General features: G+C 41.0%; 1 protein-coding gene across 3 annotated transcripts in view; it reads right to left on the reverse strand.

Moving 5' to 3' along the window:
- The window catches only part of dtnbp1b (dystrobrevin binding protein 1b), a 30,779-nt gene extending 8,281 nt beyond the window's left edge, over positions 1-22,498 (reverse strand). Inside the window, exon 1 of one of the 3 annotated variants that reach the window (XM_056399199.1) lies at positions 22,076-22,498. In XM_056399199.1, coding sequence (XP_056255174.1) covers positions 22,076-22,121 — 46 coding nt within the window. In that variant the 5' untranslated portion in view covers positions 22,122-22,498. Of the gene's footprint in view, positions 1-2,777; positions 3,616-22,075 lie in introns of those variants that run through there. The other 2 variants (XM_056399200.1, XM_056399198.1) reach the window with 2 other exon arrangements.
- Positions 22,499-24,064: the final 1,566 nt, after the last annotated feature.

A 24,064-nucleotide genomic window follows, 5' to 3' on the forward strand; every position in this document is an offset into this window, starting at 1 on the left:
TTCTTAGATGTCACTGGCCTTGACAGGGAAGTTCCTGGATTCTAATTGGTTGAGGCAGGACTCCGGGACTGTGATTGGTCTCATCACTGCACTTACCCCTGTCCTGGTGGTTTAAGATGTCTGGGCAGTCTGTATGGACAGGTCAGGAGAGGGAGGAGCATATTCAAAAGACGGGGTGATAGATAACATGACCCTGTGGTGTGGGTGTGTGTGTGTGTGTGTCTGAGCACGGCTGCAGCCTGGAGTCTTGGACGGGCTGTCTCTTCACTTCTCTCATCTCCCTCTGATAGACGACAGCATTATATAAAACCCCTCGCTGACACTAACTACTGTGGCAAGAGCCAGGCCGCTACAAATAAAATGTCTGATGTGACCTGTATCTTTGATCCTGGTTTAATATGGACGAAAAAAAAAAAAAAACATCCAATTTAGGGAATGATGGTTTAAAAAGATGTCCTGTCAATGTGAATTTACTTCTGTTTGTTTTCTCTCAACAAAATAAGTCACGAATGTCATATCCTCTCTTCCACTGTTCAAAGCTTATTGAAAGTCTGTTAAAATTGCTCAGCACTGCTGGTTTTGCAACACTGACGTCAATTTGCAGCATTTCATGTAACAGGAATTCCTTGAGAGCTGCTCACTTTTCAGGTTTGACATATTTACTACTGCTAAGGCAGAAGTAAAAAAAAACAAAAAACATTGCATTTTCTGTCTTGATAATAAAAACAATGGTTAAAGTATGTCAGCATATACACAGCATCCTACAGTACAAAAAAAACATTCAGATGTTTGACTGATTGGCGACAGAGCCACACACCTACATGCACACCCACACACGTCAGTGGTTGGTGCAATTTGAACATTAGCTCCTTGTGACCTTTTGCATTTACATCCTAGGATATATTGTGCTTGCTTGTCTTACACAGCTCTGCACCATTGTCTGCTTCTCCTCTATGTTCACCAGCCCCCCAAAATCAATACACTGCTTGAGGAGTGTTAACTCCAATGCAGGATCAGAGGGTGGGCACTCTCACACAGACCAGAGTCCAGATAAAACAGACTGGGTCCTAAAGGGGCTTGCAGCAGATGGGCGCACGCACACACACACACGCACACACACGCACGCACGCACACACGCACGCACGCACGCACGCACACACGCGCACACACGCACACACACACACACACACACACACACAGAACAGAACAATGAGGTCCCAGCAGTGCTCATTCATGACAAACATCACACCACCAGCCCTTGGTGACATTGAAAAGAAAAGCTCTCTCTCTCTGTCATTCTTCACTCAGTGTCCAATTTATCGCCTTAATCTGACCTGCCATCTTTTTCTCTATCATCCCCCCCCCCCCCCCCCGAATCAGCCCCTCCCTTGCTGTTGGCTGGTGGGTGTGTGTTTATGTGGATGTCTTGTTGAGACTACTCTATTAGATTAGGGGCCTCAGGGAAGCTTTGTTCAGATTGTGAAGCATTGTGTGGGGTTAGTATCAGGGGATGGAGAGGGAGTAAGGGACAAACAGAGCAGTGAGTTTAGTTATAATTAGAGCTTGTGGACAGACAGCATTAACGACAGAGTTAGATGCTCTCTTTGTCTCTAATCTAATTCTAAATCCTATATTAGCCTTCACTGTCTTTTTATTTAGACTATGAACCCATGCATGTATGTCCATTCGTCTGTCTGCCTGTCTCAATGCGCAAACCTGCCCTTCCTTTTTCCATCAAATCTACATACAAACAGATGTGAGAGTTTCCAAGGAAGCCACCTGCTTCTCAGACATGAAAACAATTGAACAACAGTTCAGTGTTTTCAAATACATCCCCAAAACACAATGCTTGTTAACCTAAGCAAGACATTAAGCATTGGCAGGAATGGTTTACAGTATGTCAGTATTCCCATCAAACACTTTACCTTTAATGTTAAAGAGTAGTTTTTATCATTCTCGGCTTCGTTAAAATATAAAAACTGTCGTATAAATGTCTCATTTTATGGCACCTCTTTTCTCACTAATCTCTCCTCCCTCCCCCTTCCTTCTCTTGGTCTTTTCTTTATCATCATCTACCAGATAACCATATCCTACCACGCACGTTACTGTAGCTACAGGGGGTATTTTTAGCTCTGGCTCATATTTAGCCTGCAGGATTAAGTTTGTGCTGATGACTTAAGTGTAAGAGCAAAAGTCGTTAAGTCTAAGAATTTCTACCGTTACAGGCCTCGCTGCAAGCACTGCTTCGTACAGCTTCATACAGCTTCACAGACATACCTTCAGATTCACTTGAGTGCACACGTAGAGTTGTAAACACACTACACCAACCCACAAACGCTCACACAGCCTCACAAAACAGTCTATTACACACTTGTATGGCATGATTCATTCTGTACAATTGTGAATACACGCTGACACACACACACACACACACTCACACACACACACACACACATCTGGTGATGTTTCATAGGCGCAAAGGCAATTGTATCATTAATCATGAAGATGACGTCAAATTAATTTATTTTTTTCAATTACAAAGGGTTTTTAATGGCCAAACTTGACTAGAAAAGCTGCCACAATCTAAAAGTGAAGCGCCTCTGCTAAAATGAACACAGAGAGGAATTTCGTTTCATGAGGAAAAAGACGTTTGAATGATCACAGAGTCTCTGGCTGTGAACTTCCAGTCACAGTTGTGCTTTTAAAATGAAGACGAAATATTTTCAACTGAACACATTTTACAGTTAAAACATGAATTGAAAATTCTCGTGTACTACCTGAGTTTGTATTTCCTTCAATCATCATGTAGTCCAAAAAAAGTGTTATTGTCCCCTCACAACTGTTTTTTAAATCTTTTTTTGTTTTTTTTTGTTTCAGATGCTCAGCAGATGACAGTGTTGTGTTGTCTGCGCTCCTCCTCACCTCTCTGCTGTGTGACCCTGAACCCCAGGGGAAATAAAAAGAACATAAATAACATTAAATAATCTTGTTCGGCTTGTTCAGAACGGCTATTTGTGCAGACGGATCAATATGAAATGAGACTCTTAATGTAATTACACTCATATCTGTTTTCAGCGGCAGAGACGCGACTGATGTGTGCTCTACAAATGCAGGAAGCAGAACCCACAGGAAAAGGGCTGGTGTGTGTGTGTGTGTGTGTGTGTGTGTGTGTGTGTGTGTGTGTGTGTGTGTGTGTGTGTGTGTGTGTCCACATGCACGTGCGTTTGCCTGATGTGTGGTTGATCATACATCTGTTTTTTTTGTGTGTTTTTTTTTTTAAATAATTTCATATACAAACATAATAAATAAGCAGAGAACCATTTACCTGCTTATGAACTTTGCTTTTAACTGTCATTAAATTGTAGTCTACATTTTATTTGCTTTGTGTTTACAAGTGTGTGTAAAGCAGAACTGTGAATGTTCTTTTATATGGCATGTAAATGTTTGTCTATATATAGAAGCGCGGAGACCAAACCTGAAAGAAACTGTCTGCAGCTGAAAAGTAAGAGAGGAAACTCGTCATTAAGGGCAATTCAAAAGCTCGAGTTGAATCGAGCTTTTGAATCAAGATTCGAGATTAGATTCTTTAGGTATAGAGAATACTGCATTTAGAGCATTGACAGACTCCATTTAAGTGACAGTAAATAACAAGTCGCACTAAAAGCCTCCTTTTCAAATGGAAATATGTCTGTTTAGAAGTCGTTAACAGCCATTCAAGTCACTGCAGGTTCACAGTCATTTACACATAGTGTACTTCACATATCAGGTGCTGTGCCAATGGAGAGAAAGATGGATAGATGGATAGATGGATGGATGGATGGATGGATGGATGGATGGATGGATGGATGGATGTACCAGTGGACTAGTTTGCCTTTAATGCCCACCAAAGGCCTGGGACTAGAGCCAGTGCTTGTGTGCGTGCAGACAGTATTAGACATGTAACGGTCCTCTGATACTATGTGTGCATGTGAGAGAGAAAGACAGAGCAGTACACAGAAAGACAGAGAGAGAGAGAGGGGGATTCCCAGTGATATGCAGTAAATGTTTCCATCTGTGTGTCATTCCTGGAGAAATAGATGACAAGAAGACAGGGACATGGTCAGAGGGTGTGACCTTCAAGTCAAAGCTGAAGATGTCACAAAATCTCAAACACTCTGAAATGCAGTGTGTTTAAGTCAAGGTCTGAAAACATCTCAGCATTTTACTTATTTAGAATTTGTCAACAAAATCTGTCTGTGGCATTTTTCCAGTATGGATGAAACACTAATACTCATTCCTCATGAGTCCAAATGATCTTCTTTTCCCTACTTTGATTAAGGCTCAAACAATCCATCCACGATCTTGTTATAGCTGTTTCATACACTTTACATCACACTGACTCACCAAACAGATCAAACATTCAATATCTGATATAAAATGCCCCCCTTGTTCAGGCCGTCACTTTAAATTAGCTGCCTGGTCTCAGATGGATTTGTTTCTGTTTGCTTATAAAGGCCTAATATTTCATTCTGAGACAGCAGCGCGCAGCCTGAAGACCAAGAGGCAGGTTTGACAGTGGAGACAGCCACTGCTTCTTCTTCTTAAGCCCTGCTCACTCAGTCGTGGTATTTTTAGATTCTGTCCGCCTCGCTGTATATCTCTCAAGTGCTCAGGTTTCCTCCATAGGCAGCCCCCGTGCTGTAAATAACACACACACACGCACACACACGCACACACACACGCACACACACGCACACACACACACACACACTTCTTCCTCTCTGTCACATGCACAGCCCCGTCACAGTTAGTGTCATGTTAAGTGACAAATATGCATAATACAGAAACTGTGTATCCCAGGGGGACTGAATGATCTCCTTTGTGATATGCATATATATGAAACATACTCAAGCATGCACCGGGGACCAGGCACATTACACATAAAAACAAAGCAGGAGTGAGTCATTATTTTGGCTGAAGTGTGACTTAGCAGTGTATTCTCGAGAATGAACCATCCAGTCATTTATCTGTGTTCCTGAGTGTTATCTTCTAATGACTTTTAGTGGCTGCTGAGAGGCACAAGAGTCACTTTACTGGATAAACTAAATGTGCGTATAGCTATGGGTACACACATGCACACACACTGTTGGCCTTACAGCGACTTCACACTCATCGTCAAACCGATCATCCTCACGCTCTGTGGCTCACTGACACACACACACACACACACGCACGCACGCACGCACACACGCACACACACAGAAGTGGCACTTTCTGTTCTTACTTCATGGTCTCTAACACCCGTCTGTCATCACTGTTTGTTGAACTGCAGCGGCGGCAGCTTCCTGAGGTTTCTGTCTTTTCAGGCTGCAATGCATCAGCTTTCAAGAGTTCAAGCATTCACACAATCACTCACTAACGCCTGCAAAGCTGGAAGACAGCTGGTACAACATCTGAATTAGTATTCAGCTCAAGAAAACAAAATCATTCTGTTACCGTATTACTCCACGTCACTGGCGCATTTTAAATCTAATCTTAAGCCTCCCACTGCCTTCTAGCATTTCAGTGTTATTGCTCTACTTTGTAGTATGAGTTTGTTTTCTTAAGAACTCTTGCCCTGGGGATCCGAGATTTAAACTGCAACTACAGTTATTTGTGTCTTTGTTGAATAAAGTGACATTTTCAAGAGTAAAACTAATACAGTAGCTTTCTGGAAAATTGAGTAAAAAATGTTCCACACTTCTAGGTTTACTTTGTTCTAATTTGCATTGAAACAATAAACCTATTTGAACTTAATTGCAAAATTCAGATTCAGACAGAAACCCTGTGTAAATGTAATGAGCCATTTGTGGAGATGCTCTTGAGACTAAAAGAAGACAGAGGAAAATGGCTGTGAGGTTTGTGGCCTGCACTCTTAACTGAATGTCCTTTTGATTTAGTATAGAATATGATTATGAATATGTCGGCATTATTTTTCCTACTTTTTCTTTATCAGAGAAACATTTTACCTTCAGACTGAGCATTTTGGCCATCTTGATTGAATGAACTAAGCTGTGGGTGTTATGACAAATACAACCACAAAACAGAAACTAGAATCCCTTTAACAGTTCACATCTACAGATTAACAACTGATTAACTAATCTGTTTTATTCTCTTATTGTGTAAATATTCATGCTAAGTCTTATTTCCAGTTTTCCCCTTCCACAAGCTAAAACACAGTTGTCCAGCGGAGGTATTTAAAACATTTACAGTGAATGTGTCTCCGCTGAATGTGGCAGTGTAGTGGTGTACAAATCACAATTGTCACTTTATGTGCCAAGCATTCACGGCTGGCAAGCAGGCAGAAACTAGTTTTCAATGGTCAGTAATATAATGTGTTTGCTGTGATGTGGCAGTAATTGATGGGCATCTAATGAGGGGCCTCACTGAGAGGAAATGAATACGATAAAATACTGAGAACACTAAAATAACACAGAGAGTTTTACATTTACTACTGATCTATGTGACTGACTACAAGATATTATTGAGTCAGATATCCGTCTGTAATGGAGATATGGTGAGTGGTGATTTTTAGTTAGACTTCAAACACTAAGACTGTCAGTAACCATCATCCAATTTGAGTAGGAGTCACGCATTACACTACACGTGTAACCAGGCAACTGCGCACCAACATGTAAGGCAAAGCTCAGTAGGAGGGCCCCTCACTCCCTGCTAAGTCATGCACAGTGTGAACACCACCAGAGGATAGAACATTTTTCATCTCAAATTACGACTTATTACATGTTAAAAGATACCATACAGCTTCAGAGACTCCATACAAGACGAAGTAGCCCATTAGACAACATTTCCAGATATGAAGGCATTTAGCTAAAGCATCAAAACAACAAGCTGCCAGTGTTATTCACCTGGTTTACCCTCTGTCAATTAGTCACACGAAAAGAACACATGGATAGATGGACATAAATTGCTTAGACAGGCTGGAACACACACACACACGTTAATTGATAGAGCGGATGGGTCACGGCCAGGCCTTGAAGCAAATCAGAGGTGTCAGCTCACTGTCTGACCATTCGCAGCAGACGACTGTACAGTGGGATTAGGAATGTACCAATAAGATTTGAGAGGGGTGAAGGTCATAACTATGTGACCAATGTGAGGTTTGAAACCTCAGAGTGTGTTTAGATGAGGCTGAACATGTGCTGAGTTCTTCTAAAAATGTGACAACTCTGTGTGATTATATTATGCTCTCTAATATTTGCTATCATCATTATTGTCAACTATTCTATTAAAATTCATGATAGTGAAAAATGTAACCCTACAAAATCACTGACATTTGTGCTACTAATAAATAATTCTAGTAATTCCGAGAGATACAAATTCAAACAAGTTCTCATACTTGCCATTAAAGACCCTTATCTATTATCCCACTGATAAAACACTTGTGGTTAAAACATTTGCCCTGGCCTCATCCCAGCTAATGTTGCTGATGCTTGAATCCTGGGGAGATTCTGGCAATTTTACAGTGAATGCACTGCAGGGGGATTTGAATGCAGCCTCAGTCTGTATCATCTCAAGAGCTTAAAGCTAGATTTGATAAACAGGCTAGCAGATCGTTTGCTTTAAAGTAATCAAAGCACCAGCAGTATCGAGTGTTTGGGTCTTATGAGGTAGGAGATAAATAGAGCATAGGTGAGGGGAAAGAGACAGTCATGACCAGAGTCCTAAATGACCACAAGCAACTTCAAAAGATATGTGTGACATATGAGAGGTTATTATAATGGTTTTGTTATAAAGGGGAAAAACCAGACTGACTGATGTAAATAGCGAAAACACAATATGTCTATAACAAAACATGTTTAACTCAGTCAGTTGGATAAAAACACAGAAATACACACACATTATCTCACACAGCCACAGTTACATAATATGACATATTATGATGGCAATAGCTGCATCCTGGATCTCAAGGTGCATTTATTACTGTGCTGTTTTTGAATCTGATTTGACACCACAGCGAAGCAATGCAGCAAAGCACTTATACTTCTTATACTTTCAAATGTGTGTGATATATTTATCCTTGTTTAACCAAAACTCTACCAACCAAAACACAGTGAGCAGCTGCACTCCTCCTCAGCTCTGGGATGTGTAGCCATGTCTGCCTGTTTGTTTTGTTCTGAAGTGAATGAGTTCAAAATCTAAATATTGTGGGTAGGAGAGCCTGCAGCAGAGGCGATGCAGGGGAATGTGAGCAAATGTACTCTGTGGAGGTAATGTGAAAATATATCTAGATTTTTATTTTTTGCTTTTTTTTTTCCCATTGCCAGCTGACATTTACCTCAAAACATTTCCACTGCTGCAAGACATCTGGCCTTTTTAAATGTGTACATTCAAGCATATACAGTACATGTATATGTAAGCATGCAGTCACACAACAGGCAGGCAGGGAGAAACAGCAGGGGCCAGATGGTTATAAAGGTCAGCAGCAGAGGATATAAAAGGGTATGTAACATATCCAGTTTATGTATTTTCAGACTTTATAAACGCACATTAACACCAAGCATTAAATTCAGGTTAGGAAAGTTTGAATAGATAATGTTTGGCAGAAGAATTTGATTTGGACTTTGCATCAGAGACTGGAGGAGAAGTGGATATAAACATTTCAGTGTTAAGAAACTCCAGGCCAACTTTCTGAAAGGTGAAATATCAATGCATACGCACACCAAAACTCTCATGGTCAACAAATACATTTCAGCAACAAATATTATTAGACTATATATTACATCTACATGAAAATAAACACATGGTGACTATTTAAGATGTGTGTGCACATTTAATTTTTGATGGAATGGTTTTGTTCTTGTGGTCGAATTTGAGTAAACAGCAATGACCTCATGACCTTCAGTTAAAAGCAAACCATTCAACGTAATGCCTGGTCTAGTGTGGTTCTTTGGCCTTGAACCAGTATCTCGATAATTGGTGACAGAGGAAGACAGGGATAGAGAGTATATTGTCAAATAGAGGCTCCATCCATCAAGGAGGGAGAGGAGGAAAGGGGAGGTCTTCATGTTCTCAGGTCTCCCCAGCTCTTCACAAGCCTGTCAAGCTGCCCACCTTACACAGTCTGCTCAAAAACAGCTTCCTCACTTGCCAACAAAATGTACTCCCCATGTGAACCTTCTTCATGTTCCTTGATGCCATTTTAGCTGACTGCATCTGACTACACTTGGTTACTGAATATACCATGCACTTTTATGTTGAGAATCCAGTGTAACTAATGTTTGAGGCATGGATGATAAATGATGTTACCTAATGTGTGGAAATTGAATTCTCGGGCGAAATTAAAATTTTGCAGTTCCAGTCCTGCTTCATTTGCCATTCAAATGCAGCTAAGCCCATCCTTTCAAACAGGGATTAAATATGTCTTAATGAATAATGAAAAATTAAATTTCCCATACTCTTCCCTGTGCTCAGAGATAAATATGAGAGAAGAAGAATCCCTGGGCTGCCAAGTAAATCAGAGTTCAACCAATGGGCTCTAAGCACCTGACAACGAGGAATCGAACTAAAGCGGAGCTAGAAACAATTTATTACCTCCACAAAGCCCTTCACCATATGCACACATAGTACAGCAATGTCAAGCCGCACTACTGGAAACAGATAAAAAAAAAAAAAAAAAAAATCCTGCTCCCCAAGAGACAATTAAAAATGCTTACATCACCAAAACCTCTGTGAACTGTTAATTGAGGCTAAATAAGGAGGTAAAAGGTGCAGGAGTGGGAGAAAAAGTGAGGATAAGAGGCATTTTCTAACAGGTTAATTGCATGCCTTGAAGGGAGCCTTACTCACACCGATAAGGGTGATGTCTTGTTTAACGATGGGTAGCATGGTAATGACTGTGCGTTAGCCTCTAAATTAGGAAACCTGGCCAATCTGATCCTCACAACGCAGAAGGCAGTTAAATTTAAAAAGGCCCCAGTGACTGAAATACACAACAAAAGCAGTCAGAACAAGGAAACTAGAGTGCACACATGCCCTCCGGCGTATGGTACAATCTAAACCAAGCAGCTGGGATACTCTGGACCGGCAAAAGCTCTTCACAATAGATGTCACTGTGGCACTGCAGCTGGGTTAAAATGGTCAGCTTCAAGTGTTTAACATGTAGGTTATATATGAGTGAACATGATGTACGCAAATGAGGAGTTGCACGCATATACATATTCACACCCAATATGTATTTTAGACACGCACACACTATGCTTGTTTTCGAGGATAAAAATGTGTGAATATTTTAGATTTCTAGAACATTTCACACAGGCTTTGATGCATTATGCAGGAATCACTTGTTTCTTTCTCCCTATACCGCAACAAATCCAGCAGACATCAGCAAAATTCACTGCAAGTCCTCTGTGACGTCATCTCTCAAGAATGACCTGTTCACTCTTTCCTTTATTATTTTCTTTAACTTTAGAGAGCAGAGGAGACTGAAGAGAGAGATACAGGAAACAGACATGCACCTGAGGCTGTGAGCCGAACTTGAACTTCTAGCACCGTCAGAAAACTCAACTCCCTCACTCCTACATTGACATGAGTAGACCAGAAAGGTACACGGTATAGCCTACAGTGGTAAATAATACTATATAACACATCACCTTGTTAGCATCATCTATAAAGATAAAAACACAATTCAATGTGAATAGTCGCTTGTACTGCAACACAAGTTTTATAGCAATCAGGCAAGAGACAGTGGAGCACTGTGGCGTTACACAGTCTTAGTAAATATAACACAAAGCAGAGCATGAGTATAGTAAAGCATATCAATTGTGGAATGACAAAAGCATAAAAATTTAATAATCTCTCTCCTTGGAAAAAGCTCTGAAAAGTCTCAAGTAGAGCCAGTTCATATTTTAATAACCTTCACAAAGTTAAATGTTTCCAGGCTACAGCTAATATAAACTGAAAGGACAGCTTTCATTTAACAATCTGTGTTCATCTATGAAATATTACTTAAGGAGGATCTGCATTGCACTGTAGTTTTGAGTCTCCTTGTGCATGAATATCTCATCATCTCAGCTAAGAACATGTGTTTATACATAACAGGCCCACACACGATACCTTTGATGAATCTTTCATCAGTACTCATGTTGGAGCGAGAGCCGCAGGATGGGTGTAGAGTACTGTATGCAGGTCTCTTCATTTAGGGAAGATGATAAATGATAGAGTGGTTTGCATGCGAAGTGTCACAGTGTCTCCGAACCAGAGCAAAAATCTCAAGCAGGTGTTCTGACATATGTGCAACATGGTTGTTTTATTATTTAAAAGTTCATTTAATCAGGTGGGTTGGTTGGCAGCAAATGTATTTTTCAGGGATCACCTGGAATGAGTCAGAAGAGCTTTTGAGGAGGGGTGGGAATTAACGCTGCAATCTGTAATTTCAGTACGGTGCGTTCTGTTGTTTGTTTATGGTTTGAGCGACAGTACGTGAGATTTCTTCAGCTGCATTCTAAAGCTTTTACAGGTTGACAGAGAATACAACAAACAACATGTCAACAAAGCATAGATGGATCCAACATTCAACTGAGGTTAACTCTGTGGTTACCGCTATTACTGCTGATACCGTTTAGTCATTTATCATTTTGACCCACCACCCACAAAGAATTTCTCTGAACTGTTATCATCTAAGATATTTACTCATGAGCTTGGTTTTAAAAGACTGTTTTGGTTTGACATTTTTGAATTTCATTACAATGTCAAAAGAATGGAGGGAGTAAAGAAAAAGTGATGGTGTTTGTGATATGAATTTCTGAATATATTCTAACAATTTTATAATTTTAATTAAAATCATGATCAATTTGTCCATTAGCTATACCATTTATCCTTATGGGTCGTGAGCCAATCACATCAGACACTGACTGAGAGGATGGGTACACTGTGGACATTTCACAGGTCTATCACAGGGCTGACAAACAACCATTCACGCTCACATTCACCTAGACTCGCCTATTAACCTAACATGCATGCTTTTGCACTGTGGGAGGAAGATGGAGCACAAGGAGGAAACCCACACAGGCAAAGACAACATGCAACATACATAGAAAGCCTCAGCCGGCTGGCAGGTTCAAAACCTAAGTCTTGTCGCGAGGCGACGATGCTAACCACTGCACCGCCGTGCTATCTCATTGTAGAACGCTACTCTGCTCTCACAGCAGAAACGTCTGATTTCATCTCTCTCTTGGACCCATGCCATCCCCAACTTTAGCCTTTATTTAGCAGCCTCATTTCCTACTTGCACAGCTCAACGACAATGGGGACGCTTCCAGCCACAGGGGCTGGTGGGAATGTGTGTGTATAGATTTAGGTTAAGAGGCAGCCAAGTGAGATAATGGAACTATTGTATGAATCTTCGAATATGATTCCTTCACATCCCCAAGAGCTGGCCTACTGTCAGCCAGTGACCGAGTAAACGGGAGGGAGAGAGTGAGATAAACTGTGAGTGTGTGTCTGTGTGAGGGGGGCAGCAGCATGACACTGGTTACAACTCTTATTCTTCCAACTTGTAGTCCATGATGTTGATAAATCTACTTTTTTTTATGGAGTTTACAAGGCAGAGTTTATGCTTTAAGTTTATGTTACTATTCCTCTGTTACTGTCCAAATAAACATCACCGTGGTCATGCTGAATAAATCACTGAAATACTCAGTCATTCAATTTTAGTTTTAAAATTATACAGCTTATCAAAAATAAACCTAGAAAAACAGATGAACACATCCACTCTGTTGCAGTCTTGTGCTAAAATGTCTCATTCATGAGGCACGGCATAGAATACTAAATCGAGCTTTTGAAGATAAGTTAAATGAAGGCTGCCAGACAGTGAATAACACTAAGCAAAACAGTTGACAAACAAAAAGATGAGGCAACAGCAGGAACATAATTATCAAAATTGAATGCCCAACGTCTGGACAAAAATGTTTACCTTAAACACATCCTAGATGGGTTTTGAAACATGTCAGGGGAAGGCCAATAGTTGGTGTAAATGCACAGGATGTTGTCGATGCTTCGGTAAAACTAAATATTGTTTCTGACCAGGTGCATCATTTACTGATACTCTTTCAAATAGCTACTTCCAGCAGGACAATGGCACATCTTTCCCACATCTTTTCCAGGTGGTTTTTGGAACATGAGAATGACTTTATGTTAAACCCCAATGCCTGGCACACTCACAATACCTCGATACAAACGAGCGCCCCAAGGTGAGGTTGACACAACTTTATCGATACGGCTGAAATATTCACAGAACCTCCACTACACCATCAAGTCAAGATTGAGTAAACTCAGTCTTGATTCATTCCTTGTTCAGCTTGGTGATCTGTTAAAAGTTACACTGTACTTTTATAGTTATAGACAGTGAGGTGTCACTGTAATGATGTAAACATATAAACCTGTGGTACCAACTCTGTCAAGCCGATTGTGTTTCCGAAGACTTTCACCTCTCTGGATGAACTATCTGGCAGAGAGCTTGTTCTTCTTATCTGCACTGAAGTCTTACACTAAATATTTCATGGGAGTTTTTGTTAGACCCTGACAGAGATATCAAAAGCTATCAGCAACATCTCTTTGTTTTGCCTAGCTCCACTTCTCTGTCACTGCGCATTTCTCACATATGCTCTTCATCCCCTTTTGTTGCTCCTCTCCCTCCTTCACTCCCCCACCTATCTGCAGTCACAGTGCGCCCTTGTGTTAGCCCCAGCATGAATTGTTAAAAAGCTTAATCTTGGCCGGGGGAGACGGAATCTTACAAAGAGCATTCACACAGAGATGAGGCAACATCACACACAAGTGCACACGCATGCACACACAAGCTCGCTCACACACAGAACACCCCCCACCACCACCCCGGGACTCTCTTCTTTGATATTATATCATCTCCCCCTATATTATTTCAGTTTTTCTGCATCATGATCATGTGGTTCAATACTGTGCTGTAATTGATCCTCTTGTACAGTTAGGCTACAGATTCTCTCTCCACCTCCCTACACTCATATTTGAGTCTGATTCATTTGCCAAAAAGAGAAAGTCAAGTGAAAATCTGATATCATGACAGCCCTATATTTACATTCTTGCCTCTAAATTAGAACATTTTTCACAGGTTTTCACCACAGAACAGTTTGCACAGTTAAAACCATGAAGCCACAATTCAATATATATATATATATATATATATATATATATATATATATTGGTATTATTATGGCAATAATACCAATTTATTTTGAATAAATTACATATTAGAGAATTAGTTAGATTGTGTTTTTTAATATTTAACCCAGGATCCCTCACATATTGCAGGTATTGCATTGCAAACTTTTATAGAATATTTGAAATATTTATAACAGTCAATGTGAGGTAGTGTGTGTGTCTTTTCTTTCCTCAAGGCAGGTAGGTTTTACCATTAGTATCACATATTGGAGGGGTGGGGGGGCACTTCAGCAGTGGCCCAGTGATGATGGGGGTATTGTCGGTCCATCTGTTGTTTTGTTGTATCTGACTTCTAGTTGGACCACACACAGTCACCGGGCACACAGCGGGAAAGCCTTCCCTCCCCCACAGCAACCTGTCTTGCCGTCTCCTTTTGTTTTGTGTGATGCACTGACACAAACGCGCATATACACACACACCAGCACATGCCACCTACAAATCTGTGAAGACACAATACCTGGCAAAAGAACAATACATGGACACTTTCACTGAGATCCTCATGTACACACACAACAGACACACATTCAGTCCCTGGTCAAACACTTCTTTCTGCTGAGTAAGGTACATGGAGTCACAGAGCGGAAAAAAACGTGGCACGAGGGAGAGAGAGGAAGGAAAAGATGTGCTCTGTGACCTCAGTCCAAATGAAAGGTCCTTGAGGGGTTTATCTATCTTCGCCTGACCTGAGTAATATATCCTTACATAAGGCAGCAGGCAGGAGGTTGAAGGACAGAAAAAGAGAGAGAGTGCAGACAGAGGAAAGCTACAGGAACAGAAGCACTGATGTAGACGAGCACAGAAAAACTCACTCTACAGTATATGCAGCAGAAATACAGACACACCTAAGCATGATGCTGACGGACATACAAATGCAAAAAAGTGAGTATGTGCATTAAACTCACAGGAACTGGCAGTATTACCTCTGTAACAGCCTCTCCCCATCTGAGTCTGTAAATACTGTCTGTTCAACCATGGACCTAATTAGAGCAAATCTCTGGCTGTCTGACCACACTATTACTTTTCTCTCGATCCTCTCTTTCTCCATTTCCCAGAGGAGTGAGAGGAAAGGAGGGAGAGGAAAAAAAGGCGATAACCTGCTGAGACACATCACAAATGCATGGAAAATGCAGTTTCCAAACCATCTGTGACCACAAAAACACTGATTACGTCTGATTCCTTTTGGACTAGAAAACAGATTTTGCATTTTGATAGATAGATGCATGCACAAAAATACACTGTGGTCTTTGTTCATCCATGGGTGTGTGCATGTGTATTTGAATTTGCGAGTGTCTTTTTGCATGTCTTGTGTATGATATCATTTAAGACAGTCTGTCATCTCGGCCCTCCAGTTTTACATCGTCACTAGGCACATTTGAGGGGGCGTTTGAAATCATCTGAAATCTTAACTTCAGATTCATTCCTCTCATTCCTACTTTGCAACGGAAGTGACTGGGAAACACTGCTAAAACAAAACGACCAACCTGCCATTACTCTGTGTGAGAAATTACATACCAGTCTCTATTGTCCCTTTAATTACTATCATTATGCTTCTTGTTGATCTGTCCCAGTGTTTATTCTTGTGTCATGCCACACAGCTTTGAGTGTAATTTCTCACCATGATTAGCAGTGGGAGCTTATTTGTAGCTGTGATACTAAAAAAAAAAAAAAAAAAAAAAAAAAAAAGGCAACGTGCAGATTGTATTGGATGAAAGTATATCTGGTGATATTTGACGTGTGTCGTTTCGACAAAATCAACAGAAATCTTGCTAAAGTGTTTAAATTCATCAATATTTCTAATGACTGAGCCTGGTGTGGCAAGTTAAATTAACCCTGACTATGACCTTTTCCTGATTATGATAATCAGGAGAAAGACAGTTCACTCAGTCTCACCCTCCTTAGTTACTGTTTCTATGCTTGTCAAGCTTTCCATTCTCCCACAGCACATATGCAGTTTACAATGAAAGCAGGAGGCAGATTTACCACTGAAAATTTTAAATTATTTTTCAACCAGCGGATCCTTGATTTCCGACTGTGGTAGCAAAAAGCAGCTTTCTCATTACGAGCCAGTGACCACCAGCTTTATGGGCTGAAATGAACAACTGTTGCAACTAGATTGTTTTAGCTATAGCTAGCAAGCTAATTAAGCTAATGTTAGTTCCACGAGTTGGAAATGCGATCTCTGAATGACTCTTCAGTGCTTCCTGCCGACTTATATTAAATGGAAACCCTATGGAAAGGATCTTCGATACGGACATGATAGCTCAAATGACACGGAATGAAAAGACTGAGGCTAAAGCTAACAGATCTCTGGTATAAAAAAAATAGCATCCTCTCCAGTGTTGTTTAAAATTTTGTATGCAAGTATGTAATTGTTGTCTGTAATTGTTATCACTGTCTAAATGTTCGCTATACATTAAAACTGTGGCAACATTATTATTAAAACAATTATTTAAGAATAACTTTTATGTAGTGAATTTTCAAACAAACACATTGCCCATGAAAAAGGATTATGGTACTAAAAATCCTGTCATATTAAATGTGATAATCTGCACTTAAACCTCACTGAGCACATGGAGCCAAAACCTCAAACAATACACTCACTGAGCCTCCTTTAGCTCTCAAAGCAGCCTCAGTTCTTTGTGGCATGGATTCCACAGGATGCTGGAAACATTCCTCCGAGATTCTGGTACATGTTGACGTGATTGCATCACATCATTTCTGCAGATTTGTCAGCTTCACATTCATGTGGCTGATCTCCTGCTCTACCACATCCCACAGGTGTTCCTCTTGGATTCAGAGCTGTGACTGGGGAGGCCACTGAAGTACACTGAATCTCTTTTGCTTCGTGACATGCTGCATTATCATATTAAAGCGCACAAAGTGTGGCAAGAAAACATTCCCCACACTATTACAACACCACCACTACGCCTGGAGTGTTCACACAAGGTTTATTCCATGGATTCTGACTCTACCATCTTACTATATGTGACAAGGTCCTAGCTTTTTCAGTTTCCGCTGTCCACTGTTTTTAAGAAGAATGAAGCATCCTGTCCTCCAGGTAGAGGCTAGAGATTCTCCATTCCTGCAGCCAGTGATCTCTGCGCAACCTTTGTACCACCACCAACATAATCAGCACCAATTAGCAGACTCCCAGATAGTGTGGAGGCCTGTCTAACTCTCCTACGTCCTTTTATTATTCTCTTTCATTATCTGTAATGTGTTTTTTGGTTTGGCTCTGTCTTTAATATTCTTCCTCTTTACCAATATTCTCTCTCTATTATTCTCGAGTCACTCTCATTCTCTGTCTTTTCACCCACTCTCCTTCATCCTCCACCTGTTATCTTTGCCTTCTGTATTTTACCCCTCCTCTGCTGCACTGCTCTCCTCTTCATCTGCTGTCGTTTCTTCACTGTCATCCTCTTCACCTGTTCATTGTTCATCTCATCACTTTTTTGTGCCTTCTTTTACCTCCCTCTCTTCCAGCCCTTTAATTGTTCTTCTTCCTCCCTTTGTCTCCTCTCCGCCTTTTCTCTTTCTGTGGCACTCTATGTAACAATGCTGAATCTGACAAGCATCTTTCCTGTGAGACTGTTCCTCCTAATCTAATTGAAGACGATCTTGGTGTAAAGACTGCTGGGAAACCCAGACAGTAGTACAGTTGAGTAAACAATATGAGTGTTCAGAGGGGTGACAACATGCTCAGGGCTTGCCAACAACACCTGTTAAGCCAGGTGCACACCGCTTGCAAAACAGAATGAAAGGAAAGGACGAGGGAACAGGTAAAAGAGAGCGAGAGAGGAAGAGAGGAGAGGAAGGAGGATAGGAAAATAAACATGGGTAGAGAAGTAGAGTGAGAAATAATGTATCATTCATCCCAAAACACTGTACATTTCTAATTGATGCCTGACATGTCTGTGACCCTGAAGAATTAAGTGGGTAACAAAAACAAACAGATGGATTAACATCATCACAATGGTGAACCACGTCACTGCACTGAATAATACTGTAGTTACTATTTATGTACTTCTGTGTGTATGCATGTGTGTGCATGTGTGTGCAACTGCGTGCATACTTGTGGGGATGTGCTTGAAAAGACTCAACATTTATGCAACATGCACACATGCATCTCTTATGTAACATGGGGAGCATACTATACAAAGACTAGATTTTCAGTGGCGCTGAAATAATGACACAGATCTAATTACTTTTTCATGTCACTCAACACAAAAAGAAACAAAGTGGAGTCAGTCAGGGTTAAAATGTGATTATTATGTCCTATGAAAATCAAGCCATGCTCTGTCCTCGACTTTATCTTTTGACAGCACAGATTCTTTCATCTTGTGAACAAAACTCATCTTTAAAGACAATTAATACCATCATCCCCAGTCTTAACCTTCGCCAGTGGCTTCAAAGGGAGTGTGACCTCCTTGAAAATTAACAGACAAATTAGGTCGCGTCTGCCTGTGCACACAGCGCCTGTGTTTACATGCTATGTGAGTAATGTTTGAATACGTTAATTAGCAGGTTAATTGCATTTTAGTTACATGAGACTGAGGTGCATGAAGAAATGTGTGCACGCACGCTCAGTCTGTCACATGCAGGAGACACTGGTTAAAAAAGCCAGCAAGTTCAGACATTTTAACTTGGCTGCAATAGTGTCACTTACACTAAGTGTTTATGTTCAACCAAATATTTGCTTGTGCTGAACAGTTTAAACACTTTCACTTGGTAACAATAGTTTGACTTGCAGTATGTGTTTAAACTGTTCAGCACAAGCAAATATTTGGTTGAACATAAAAACTGAGGCACCTTCTATGCTGCCGGCTGTTAAATGTCACATCTCAGAAACTCCTTGCACCTTTTCTATTAATCCACTACTTGCCAATTTATTATCAGAATGACTGCTTTCTAATTACCATTTTAAAATGGTGGCCAAACACTGTTCCTCGACATTTCATCATTACCCTGACAACAAATCATTATATGCTGTATGCTGATATTGTTGTAATGAACCCATTAAACACACTTTCTGAATACAGCTAAAAATGTATACAGATTTTTATGTAGTGAGTAGAGCTGCAAGACCTAACCTTCAAAAGTAAGCACATTCAAGATTATAGATGATCTTTTCAACAATTTTTTTTTTTTTTTTGCTTTATCCCTGAAAACTTTATTCTTCAAGAAAAGAAGGATTACTACTGGCAGCAGTAAAAGCTGAGTTTGCCCGTGGCTTTAGCCATCAGAGACAGCGCAGGAGCCAGCTACTGTACCATATTTCAATAGTCCAGACTCCACTCATTAAAGCAGCACAAAAGCCTAATCACATCTGCAGCGCTTTGATTTACATGCAATTAAAGTTTCATGTGAACCCAGATAAACCAGACAGGAGGAGAGCGGAGGAGAGAGGGAGGAGGACACAAGAGCAAGTGGAGAAGAGGAGAGGAGCGAGAAGAAAGGAGGAGTGCTCTGGGACACATAGGAGTAGGAACAGATGAGACACTGACAGAGAAGAGAACAGATGTGTACTGCGACCAGGCGCAAAAAGAAGAAGAAAGAAAGGTGGGCACACCGAGATGGGGGGTTGGGTGGGGGGGTGTTGTGAGCTGAGAGGAGAGGAGAGGTGAGGCAAGCCATCATTTGGCGGGAGAAGTGATGACACAGCACATCCATCTCAGTGGCAGGTTCCTGCTGTTGCTCCTTTACAGAGGACACAAACTAACAGGGTGAGCGAGCTCTGCACCAGCGTTACACTGTGATTATACCACACTGAGACAGGCTGCTCGAACGGAGATCAGAAAATGCTACTGATTGTCTTATCTAAAAATATTACTGCCTTACGAATAAAGAGCTTTAAACACAAGTCCATAAATAGTACATAACTATGCTCTGTTTTTGTTTCAATTGGTGTAGCATTGTGCAATTACACCTTATTTATATCTTATTTATTGCAATTTTTTAATCAGTAAAATTAGCACAGTAGGCGCTTTATTGATGTTTTAATAGAGTTTATATCATAAACTATCCTATATAATCTGCACCAAAGGACGAGTCACAATTCATGAAATGGTAATATGATTAGAAAAAAAATAGCTCAATATTAAACTAATGTCCATTTTTCTTGTCTAAAAAGCTGTTTAGCTAAGACTACTGACTTTCCTCAGATGCTGCATTTGGTTATGTAACATTATGGTTAGTAAATCAGTAATCAGAGCCTGCAGCCACTTGGTATTTCCATCTGAAGGCACTGCTATATAAGAAGGTAATGTGATGGATATATCTTGACAGGGAACGAACTGGTCAAGTGCAATGGAAAGCAGCCAAGAACTACAGCTAATTGAGTGAAATAGGGTTATACAGCAATAAGCTAGCATGATGATGATGTAATTATAAAAAAAAAAAAAAAAAAAAAAAAAAAAAAAAAAAACACACATAAACAAACAATAGGTATCTACTGTGGGTGGGTGTGTCAGTGTGTGATCATTAACACATCACCCAGACACACAAAAGGTTTCCGGGCGAGCTATATGAAAGGTAGGCCAATAAATAACAAGGAAGAGAAGAGAAATGAAAGCAAGAAGAGGGGGATGGTGCAATAATAATGAAAGCAATAAAAGGAGACCCATTTTCCTAGATGTGATCTGTGCCTCAGTCACAGCAGTCAATGTGTGTGTGTGTGTGTGGATGCATGTGTGTGTGAGAGATTTCTGCATGTATGTTCCCACTGAGCTCTCAGGAGTCAAAATGAGTCACATCATCTTATCAATCACCCACTTACTGTACAGCAATCCTTTGTTTGTGTTTGTGTGTGTTTGTGTGTGTGTGTGTGCATGTATGTGTGTGTGTGTATGTGTTTGTGTCCGTGTGTGTGTGTGCTCTGCTTGAGGCCAGAACGAAGTCAAACATTAAAACTGCAGAGAATTCCCACGCAGTTTCACCCACTGAATAACTGATAGACTTTACACTGTAACGTTATAGCCATGTTCCATTATCACAATCCTTACACTGTCCTGTAAAAGGATTACAAACATACAACAGATGCACACACTTAAACAGGCTGCCAGTTCATATTCATACTCAATCATTACTTAGCTAAACAGAAATACAGAAACTGAAAAACTGAAATAAAGATGTAGGTCTTAATCCTACCATAAACATTTTCCTGTTGTTTCTTTATATACCCATCAGTATGACAGCAGTGACTGACATCAGCATCAGCTGGTCTTTCCCTCTTACTGAAACGATACAGCTGGCTCGCTTGTCAATCAATGCACAGCACCTTTCCAATAGATTGACAGCTGGAGGCGTTCCAGGGACTATGTAAACACACTCATGCGTGCTCCCACACACTCCCAAATTACACACCTCCCCAAGCTCTCTTTCCATCATACAAACATGTGCAAATATGCACACACAAGCGCACGTTATCCCACTGTACTTTTACTACTACGCATATCATTTTCCCTTACAAAAACTGTAGAGTGTTACACAATCAAATTCTTGGCATCTTCACTCCTCCTCCTTATCTTTCTGCTGCCACACACACACACTCTCACAGACGCACGCACTCACGCGCGGACACACACACGGCACATTCTTTATTTCACTTGTAACGTCCATATTATTGATGATACAATGTATATGCCTTGAACTACATGTCCTCCCTTTGTCTTGGCCAGGTTTCCCTTCAAAATAAAGACCTTCTATTTGAATGGACAAAAAGAAGGTTGGTTTCAAACAAAACATATGCCACACACACACACACACACACACACACACTTAACATACTGAAACACACAGATCACCACTCCCCATCACAAAAGAAGGAAAAACAAAAGTCACTTACAAGAGTTCCTTTGGCTCCCGTCTGTTGCACCAGGTGAGGTGGACATCCCAGCTGGATGCTTTTTGCCCTCACAAGATAACCAAATGGGAGGGAGGGGGAGACAGACAGCACGACGATAGTACACCGAAAACTCCACCGATCACAACAACACCTGCCCACCACGCATCCTTACACTGTCTCTCACTCTACACACATGCTCCTCCATACAAAAGATGCTCCAGAGATGCTCATACGCACAGTCTCATGCAGATCAACTCAACACACTTGCAAACACACTCGAATGTTGAGCGTTTCCAAGAAGCCAGCACCCAAGACACACACACACACACACACACACACGCATGCATGCATGTATGTATGGATCAGCGCTGAACCAGTGTCTAGCTCTGGTGTGGAGACTGCTGAGGCTGACAGTGGAGGGAGGGAGGGAGAGGGAGAGAGAGAGAGAGAGAGAGAGAGAGAGAGAGAGAGACAGAGAGAGAGATAGAGAGAGAGGGGAGTGAAGATGAGTGGAGCGTACCACTGGCTGCTGCGGAGTGAGGGAGGAGGGGGACCGGAGGAGAGAAGAGAGGAGGAAGAGGGGGTGGAAAAGAGGGTGTGTGCAGAAGGAGGAAGGGAAATAAGGAGCACAGATGATTATGAGTGTGTGCGCATGTGGCTGTGTATAAATCTATAAACCATTAACACATTTTGTCTTGACCTTGGACACACACACAGAAATGCCTGTTAACCCAGTCTGCACCTCCTTTGTTTATATGACTCAGTAGCTGAAGGAGCAAGCTATTTTCATAAATAGGGATGAGTACCTAATAAAGTGGATATTGAGTAAAGATGGCAACAAAACCAGAATCACTTTCAAAAGGTTAGACTTCTCTTTGGTGCTTTTATCTCACACACACACACACACACACACACACACACACTCACACTCACACTCACACTCACACTCACACTCACACACACACACACACACACACACACACACACACACACACACACACACACACACACACACACACACACACACACACACACACACACACACACACAGTCAAAAGTGAAACAGGCTTGCGCCCACACCCACTCTGTCTGCCTCCACTGCCTGAGGGGGAGGACATAATAATCCTCCTCATTAGCATGATGCTGTGAAGAGCATCACAGTTCCACCTAGCTTTGTCTCCTTCTCTCATGTCCTTCACTAACTCCTCCCCTCTCTTTCTTCCTCAGAGATACCTCCTCTTTTCCAATGCATGTTAAGTGCAATTGATGGGAAGACACATTTCTTGCAAGTATGGCTTCTGCGACCATGCTCGAGCCAGTGATTTGAGATTTTCAAATGATTGTTTGTATGACTGTTTCCTCTATCAGTTTTGTAAATGTCAGAATCAGTGCAGTAGAGAAATATTTAATAGGCCTGACGATAGACCTGAAGATTGCATATTTACAATCAAACAACACATGATTAAGAGTTAAAAAAGGGTAGTGAGTCATTGTGTAGAGAAATTAAACCCTCGGGCTTAAACAGACACATACACAGACACACACTCAAAATCCACAGTGTCATCCCTAGCCTTCATATTTATGACACATCATATCCCTCACTGCCTGAGGGTACTGTTGTGCAGGAAAAATAAGATACAAACACCAGCAGCCATAATCAATAGTGCTTGGATACAGCTGCACAAGTCACACTGCAGGGAGCTCAAAAGAAATATCATAAGCTTCTTAATTAGCTATGGGTGATTATAACTGTGCCACAGAACGTTCTGTGGGAGAGGTGAAAAGTGCACCGACTGGAGTTTAGGATGGACTCCTGGAACATGACATCATGCAGCGGAAGAAGACAAATTATTAAACAGATAATCGGAGCCCTCGGTTCACATTAAGACCGTGAGAAAAATACTGCACCAATCAACTATTCTACCAAAAGTATGCACTGCTTAGCAACTACTTTGTTTAGCTGCTCTTAAACAGAACTTAAACATTTCT

Source organism: Seriola aureovittata, chromosome 16 (assembly GCF_021018895.1).
Source record: "Seriola aureovittata isolate HTS-2021-v1 ecotype China chromosome 16, ASM2101889v1, whole genome shotgun sequence".
Taxonomy (NCBI): Eukaryota; Metazoa; Chordata; class Actinopteri; order Carangiformes; family Carangidae; genus Seriola; species Seriola aureovittata.